Consider the following 8132-nt stretch of genomic DNA (forward strand, 5'->3'; position numbering starts at 1 on the left):
ACGCAAGTACTCGTTCCCTCTTCTAGAGAGAACCGAGGTTACGTTAGTAACCGAGTACGTTTTAATTGCTGTGTTTGAGGAGATAACGCAACCAGTCTATTATGCCATATGCCAGTTTGGCTAGTTTTTTCCTAGAGACAGCTGGCAAAATCCACATTTTCTTTTATAATTGGTAATCCTGTGTTGTGCTTTTTATTATGCACATTTAGAATTGTTCTTCCCTGCTGGAGGAGTGACCCAGTCAGAACACACATGCAGCTCATGTTTCCCAGTTGAGAAGCAAAGGCATTTGAATCATCTTGTTTTTAAGCAACCAATTATATTTTAGTCCGTTTTAATATCTGACGGTTGAGGAGGGGCTATATTATTATGAATATTATGTTATTAAATATGAAACTTAAAAAAAATATCAATGTGTGTATTTTTTGAAAAAGAAGCAATACCATTTATCTCAGAAGAGAATACACACATAATCGAATAAGCTGGGGAAATCACTGTCATTATGAGTGTCTCTGTATTGGCAATTTCAATCCACAGGTGCTCCATTCCGTGGACGAAGACTTTTAACATCTTGCTCTCTCAGGAGCAAAATTGGATTGCAGCTCAGTTATTGACAGCAGATGTTTAGATATTTAATTTGCTCAAAAGTATATATAATGTATACCACAATGGAACTTACTGTTGCACACTCAGTATCTAAAATAAATTATAAGTAACCTTGAACAGCTTGAGGATTGTGTGTTTCTAAAGAAAATGTGGATGCTTTTCAAGGTTAAGGTCGAATATGGAGAAAGGAGAGAGAGAGAGAGAAAGAGAAAGAGAAAGAGAGATGAGGGTGTGGGAGAGAGAGGGGGCTGATTTGCTCCACGGCTGTGGAGTGATAAGAGGTAGAGAGCTGTCTGAAGCACATGGGAGAAGTGCTCCTGTCGCTGATACAGGACAAACACTGGGACACTGGGTGAGTCAAGCACACATCTCTTCTTCTGTTTTAGCCCTTCATGTCATACATGCACAGCATCTTGGTGAGGCTTTTTGAATGCAAATATGTAAATGTGGAATACAATTTTGACCATTTATGATGTGATTTAATGACTATGACTGTAATTACCATCAACAACCATCATGCTGATATCACGAGAGCTACATTTATTCGATTTGTCTCAAAGTTGATTTCTTTTCATAATTGCGAATCTGACAGGATTGAAAATAGTGCACATTCAGATTCTGTATTATATTGTAAATCAAAGTATGAAGGAAACAACAACAAAAATATGGTCCTTTCAGTGTTGAGCGTCTCTGGTTCAATTTGAGGAAGCAATGCCGAAACATATCTAAATGTTTTAAAGGGTCATAAAATACAACTTTAAAATGTGACGGCACTGAGTGAAATGTTCTTGAAATTCCTCACAGACGTACTGGGCTCTCAGTGACCTGATATGGTCATACTGGCTTCCTTTCACACAGTCCTCACACTTTCTCACAAAGGAAATAGCTGTGTTTTGTCAGTCTTCTGATATATATTATCTCACATTGAAATCAAGTCGATTGTCCCCATGGTGCCCAAGAAAAGCAGAATAAAGATTTACAAAGAAAAGTAAAATTTAAAGACTAAATGTGTGAATGCACAAAGGGGAGAACAAAGAGTAGGGAACTGGAACAAAAATAACCATTTGCAGGGTTTCGAGAGGCGCACTGATTACTCCATTACAGCCTCAGCGGTTTCATTTTGGGGCATTGTGGGTCAGCATGGTATGGTAAAGAAGAAAGACTGAAAGATAGACAGAGTCTGCCTCTCAAGTCTCTCAAGTCCATTTTCTGAGAGTGAAAAACCCTTACATAACCATCATTAGATATTATCCCATCTTTGTCTGTCTGAAAGAAAAAAACATCATTTTTGAGTTTCTGATGGAGAACCTATGGCAGTCAGCAGCTGTTGGACAAGAGTGCACAGCATTTAAGGAAAATACTGTGACACAAGTCATTTAGTCACTGTAAAGGTGGGGTCACATTAGCAAAATTTTGCGGTATATTGTCAATATTGTCAATAGAAGCACCGTTCACACAGAAACACTTTCAAACCAAGCAGCTTTCTGTTGGTCATTGTGGTGAATCCATGAAAAACAAAACCGTTGAAATAACTGATTGTGTGTATTCCTATTGAAAAGATTGGATTTTGCCTGCGGAAATTCAGACAAATGTGACCGCACCTTAATTCCAGCCCTTATGGAAATGAATCATGGTTTTACTAAAAACAAAACAAAAAAACTAGTTATTGTAGTGCATGGTCACCACAAATTAACCATGGTTTTGCTACACTAACCATAGTTTAACCATGGTATTTGTAGTAAAACTGAGGATATACAAATGGTAATCAATCTGCCCCAAAAAATTGGTTATTACAATTTTACCACAATAAAACCATGGTTAATTTTCGTAAGGGGGTGTTTTTAAGAACAGGGCAATCAAAAGGGGAGCTGTTTGTTCATGTCCGTTAGCTGCTAGTGCTAGTGGACTTTAAACAGTTAAACCTTTACAGTTTACAGTCTTTCTCTCCCAGGAAACGGACCACAATTATTGATGACTCATTTGGGACTATATTTACAAATCCAAATTTTTGTCCAATAAAATGCTTTCTAGAATGAGAATGTCCCCTCCCACTAAATTATAAATACCAACTGCAACTGATTCTAACTAGCAATAGTAGAAAATCAAGGTTTATTGGCTTTGACACTATGGAAATTAGTCAAAACAGAAAGAAGAAACTGCACTCAACAAGACGTTTCATGAGCTCTTTGTGCATGTAACATTGTTTGTGCAAAGATTTCAAAATGTTAACGTTGTTGTAAAAGAATTATGTCAGGTAATAATCTAAAATGCTTCTGATTCTCATTTGCAAGTCGCTTTTGATAAAAGTCTCTGCTAGTTGGCACATCAATCAATCAGGTTGATTTAGTCATTTTAAAGTAGGCCTATAATGGAAGTTGATTTTATGGGTCAGAACAGCTAGTTAAAAAACACATTTACTAGCAATAGTGATGACAGAACCAGTGTGTGAACACAACACAAACTTGTACCTCACAGAGCAAATCTAATGCTATAGCAAACAGATTCAGGAGAGAGGACAACACAAAGGCGTGAATTAAGTGAGCAGAGGGTGACAGTGTTGCTGGAGGGAGAGGAAGATAAATGAAGGGATTTTTGGTACGGCAGAAGTGGAAAAAGGAGAGATACACTGGCTATATTTTTACAAGATTGACCCGTTTGAGAAGATAATTTTTCCTCCTGGCAAATGGCCTTTATTCCAGTCAAGTCACCTTCATTTATATAGAGCTTTTAACAATACAGATTGTTTCAAAGCAGCTTTACAGTGATAATAGGAAATTAAAGTAACAGAGTTTGTTTGGGCTTTACAACAGCTCTAAAGTAAGTTTTTGATTGATTCACATCCATTGAAAAATCATTAATTATCAACTTAGAGGCCGCTTACACGACACCGTTTTAACTGAAAACAGAAAAGTTTTAATTAATTCCATAAATAGCAACAACACTTTGCCCATAATGCAGCCAACAGTAAAAATGCCAATATTTATTTATTTTGCCCTCAATTATTTGCCTTCATTTAGTAATTATTCTTTCTGTTTGTAGCAGGGGTGTTTTCTCAGAGGAGGCAATGAAGGCATTGCATCCTAAAACAAATAATTGAATGAGCAAATTCAACAGTACAAAAATAAAACAAAATGAATATTAGAAATCTGAAATGAAGAAATATATAAAGAACTTACTTTTATAAAATACTATTCAATAATAAAAATCATAAAAAGAATCATGTTCTCTTTGAGTAGCTTGTTCTTAACATCGTTGTGATTTATACACTCAGTGTAATAATACTTTATTGTCTTGTTCTTTGTGTATTCTTACTTATTACCTTTCATTTTGTATTTAAATGTATTACTGTTGATCAGATATAGTACATGTACACATCTCTCACACCCTCTCATTTTGTACATTACTATAATATTAGAGGTTCAATTTAACAACAGATTTTTTCCAGATAATTATTACACTAAAATAAAAACTGAAATGCAACTCAGTTGCACATAAGGTAGTTTCCATGACAAATTTATTCAAATATACATAACAGTAAATAAGCTCCTCTTATTAACGGACTGTCGGGGAAAAGGGATAGTTCACCCAAAAATGAAATTCTGTCATAATTTACTCATGTTGTTCCAAACCTGTATGAGTTTCTTTCTTCTGCTGAACCCAAAAGAAGATATTTTGAAGAATGTTGGTAATCAAACAGTTGACAGTAGCCATTGACTTCCATTGTAGTAAAAAATACAATGGAAGTCAATGGGGTCCATCAACTTTGATTAACAGCATTCTTCAAAAGAAACTCATATGGGTTTGGAACAACATGAAAGTGAGTAAATTATGACAGTTCTGAAACTTAGTTGTTTTATTCACAGGTCCGCGGGAAAAAACGCAGACCTGGCATCCCTAGCTTGAACTACGGGTGACTCATAGGCTCAAATAGAGTCTGCTTTAACATCGCTATTGTTTAACTGTTAATGCGTTATTGTTCGTTAACTTGCCCTAAATTCAACACAAGAGACATTTTCTTCACACACAGTAAACAGAGTTACTGTCTGAACACGTTTTTCCACCTCCTTTTGATTGACAGGATATAATCGGCCCTGATCGTCGGCTGTTTTTATTGGCCGATTATTGGCCGATACATCGGTGCATTCCTAAACATTTTTTTATTTTTATTAGGCCTACTTGAAATACAATAAACATGAACTGAAATTAAAACATGAACTGAAATTAAAACAATCTAAAAAAATGTTTTATCTTCAGTTTCTAAAACAACATTTCTCATTTTCATTTAGTTTAAGAAAAAATTTAAACTAAATTTAATAAAAGTATTTAAAATATAATAAAATATACAGACATATTTAAAAAAAAAAAAAAATGTAACTCAAATTTACATGAAAAAGAAAATATATATATAAAAAAAATACTAACAAGAAGTGTATTAATGATAATAAAATAACTCTGGTGTCAAAGTAAATCCATCTGGCAACGGGTTGAATGTAAGTGTTTTCCAAATAACTGCTAACATATTTTCAATGTCACATTTGTATTAAAAATTATTCAATTCTATAATTACTCAATTATAATTCAATTGTTATGCCAAGCGGCTTGTTCAGTTGTGTCTTCCTGTCAGCAATATTTATTTCTACTGAGCCAGCCTCATTTTATTATGTAAGGATGCCAGAGTTTTCCTCAAGCAAGTTTCCAGTCTTGAATTTGAATGTAGACTTCAGAAGTTAATATCTAGTCTGAATTGCTCTCTCTGAATGATTTTGCTTTCAGCAATAGTAGATGAATCCATTCTTACAGACCGCGGTTACAATCAAGCTCCCAGCAGGAGCATCCCTGGAGAGAAACATTCATCACAGACCCTCACCTTTAAAGATTTAAGGTGTCCTTCAGCCACACCATGGATATTCTTTTCGCCTCTTCCTTCCCCGTTTTATGCCAGCACTCTGAATATAATCTCACAACTCTCTGTCCTGACAACCAAAAAGTAAACTCAACAACTCCTGCTCTGGTTAACCCACCAGCGTTTGGTATGTCCTACTTCACCATGACCCTCGGTGCCCTCTCAAACCTAACCGCTCTAGGAATCCTAGCCCATTCCTATGCCTGCTTCCGCCGACGGGCCAAAGCGCCGTTCCTCCTGCTGGCTTCAGCCCTGCTTCTGAGTGACCTGGCAGGTCACCTGATCACAGGCGCTTTTGCACTTCACCTCCATCTTGAAAGGGTGAAGCATCACGGGGCAACAGTAGCAGTGGAGCCTCCTCAGGTTTACTGCAAACTATTTGGAGCTTGCATGGTGTTTTTCGGCCTTTGCCCGCTGCTGCTGGGCAGTGCGATGGCAGTGGAGCGCTGCATAGGCATCACGAAACCTCTCCTGCACCCGGCGGTCGTCACCATGACACGCGTCCGCCTCACTGTGCTCCTGATCGCCTCCACGGCTCTCACTTTGGCGGGACTCCCTCTGCTGAAAGTGGGCAACTACAAACCACAGTTTCCCGGCACCTGGTGTTTCTTACCTGTGAACGGTCCTCTTTCCATCGTTGACGCCAACCTTGCTTTGGCTTTTTCCATACTGGGGCTTGTAACATTGAGCGTCTCAGTTGTGTCTAATACTATAAGCGGGCTGAAATTGCTCCAGGCAAGGTTTAAGGACCGATGTGTTAAGTTAAACGCTGCTCGGAAACATGGATCCTTCTCATTTTCGTCTCTGCATTCCCTGGATGTGGAAATGATGACTCAGCTGGCCGGGATAACAGTGGTCTCCTGCGTCTGCTGGAGTCCCTTTCTTGTGAGTAAGGCGTTGTGCATTTGATTGTGTTTCGCTGCATTTGTGTTTTCTGGACTTTTTGACTGTTTTCCTCTTCATTTCACAGATTTACATCCTCATATCCATTGGCAGGTTTTATAAAGGAATCAGCAGACCGGTGCGTCAGTGTGAGAAGCTGTTCCTCTTGGCTCTGCGCTTGGCTAGCTGGAACCAGATTCTGGATCCATGGGTTTACATCCTCCTGCGGCGAGCGGTTCTGCGCAGAGTCCTTCGGCTGCTGCAACCGGACAGAGCCGTGTTCACACAGAGCAGCTTCGACAGAGACTCGCACAGAAAGCAAATGAGTTTACACTGATTACACCTTTGTTTACACTAACTTCGAATATGTTTACGTGGGGTCATTCACCAAAAATATATGAAATCAAATATTTATAAAGATTTTGTGTGATTAAGAAGTGAAAAGAAGTGCGCTTAACTGATTGAATGTGTACATACTTTAAGTCTCAAAAGGATTTATTTATTTTTTTCACAAGTGGACGACGCTAAATACAGGTGTAAACAGGGTCTAAAATGTTTTGAGCTTGTCTACTTTCAACCACTCCCAGAGGTAGTGTAATCGGATTGCTTTCGTAGTGTAAACGCTCATGTGGTCGAATGTGTTCGAACAGACACAAAAGACGCCTGCTCTCCGCATACTGGCCTGATAAAAGAGATGGATTAAAACACCAGGTGTAAACAAGTATGCCTCGCCACTGTTGCCTTTGGCTTGCTCAGTTGGGGATATTTTGGGGATATTTAAATTTATTTTATCAATCAATAAATTCCTCTTGAAACAAACTTTGTTGTATTATTTTAATTTAATACTGTGAAGCTGCTTTGATACAATCTGTATTGTGAAAAGCGCTATACAAATAAACTTGACTTGACTTGACTTCTTGTGATCCGTTCGACCAAAGCGAATCTTAATACCAGGTGTAAACAGGGCCGAAGTGTATTGAAAGAAAGTACACTTTCATGACGTTATGTCTTAGCACACTTAAATATACTTTTTTTTAAAGTGCACTTTTTAAATAATGTCAAATTAAACATTTTATTTGAAAGTACATTATAAATCATTGTTTAAATAATCTTGAGCTGTGATTTAAAGTACACTTATTTTAATGTGTTGACTAACATACTAAAGCACATACAGTGTTGGGACAAAATTATTAGAACACTTGGCATATTTAAGAGGTTTCAGTTGTTATTTTCCTAGAGGACAATGACCCTTAACATTCTTCGAACTATTGCCGGAACTACCTGTGACGGAAGGAATCTGCTGGAGCATTGAAAATGTTGGACTGGCCCCGTCAAAGTCCGGACCTCAACACCATCGAGCAAATTTGGGAAAATTTTATTTTGGAAATAAACTGGACAGAACAGATCTATTGTACATTCAAAGGAAAGCCTTTGGCTTCAGTTGCAGAAGGCATGGGATACCATTAGTGTTGAACTTCTCAGGAAATATATTGACACTATGCCAGAGAGGTGTGCTGGTGTAACTGCTGCAAAAGATGGACATACCAAATATTAAAGGTAAAAGTGGATAAAAACAGTATGACTCACTTCATCTGATATTTGTTGTGCTCATAGCAACCATCTGCATGTTGCATGAACATTATGAAATTAAATTTCAATTTTTGAATTGAAAAAAGTCAATATTTTCAGATCTGTCAGAAGTTCTAATAATTTTGCCCACCACTGTACATGTAATGACATT

The 8132-nt window shown here is 37.5% G+C and overlaps 1 protein-coding gene across 2 annotated transcripts; it reads left to right on the top strand.

Moving 5' to 3' along the window:
* The first annotated feature begins 863 nt into the window (after positions 1 to 863).
* ptger1c (prostaglandin E receptor 1c (subtype EP1)) lies at positions 864 to 6738 on the top strand. Of its 2 annotated transcripts, XM_082139300.1 has the most exons (3): positions 864 to 958; positions 5380 to 6394; positions 6480 to 6738. In XM_082139300.1, exons 2-3 carry the CDS (start codon positions 5507 to 5509, stop codon positions 6726 to 6728), a joined length of 1137 nt encoding a protein of 378 aa, XP_081995426.1. In that variant the 5' UTR covers positions 864 to 958; positions 5380 to 5506; the 3' UTR covers positions 6729 to 6738. The 2 variants fall into 2 exon arrangements, with proteins under 2 accessions (XP_081995426.1, XP_081995425.1); XM_082139299.1 differs by having other exon boundaries at positions 864 to 6394.
* The last annotated feature ends 1394 nt before the right edge of the window (positions 6739 to 8132 follow it).

The sequence above is a fragment of the Leuciscus leuciscus genome (assembly GCF_965113295.1).
Source record: "Leuciscus leuciscus genome assembly, chromosome: 1".
NCBI classification, from domain to species: Eukaryota; Metazoa; Chordata; class Actinopteri; order Cypriniformes; family Leuciscidae; genus Leuciscus; species Leuciscus leuciscus.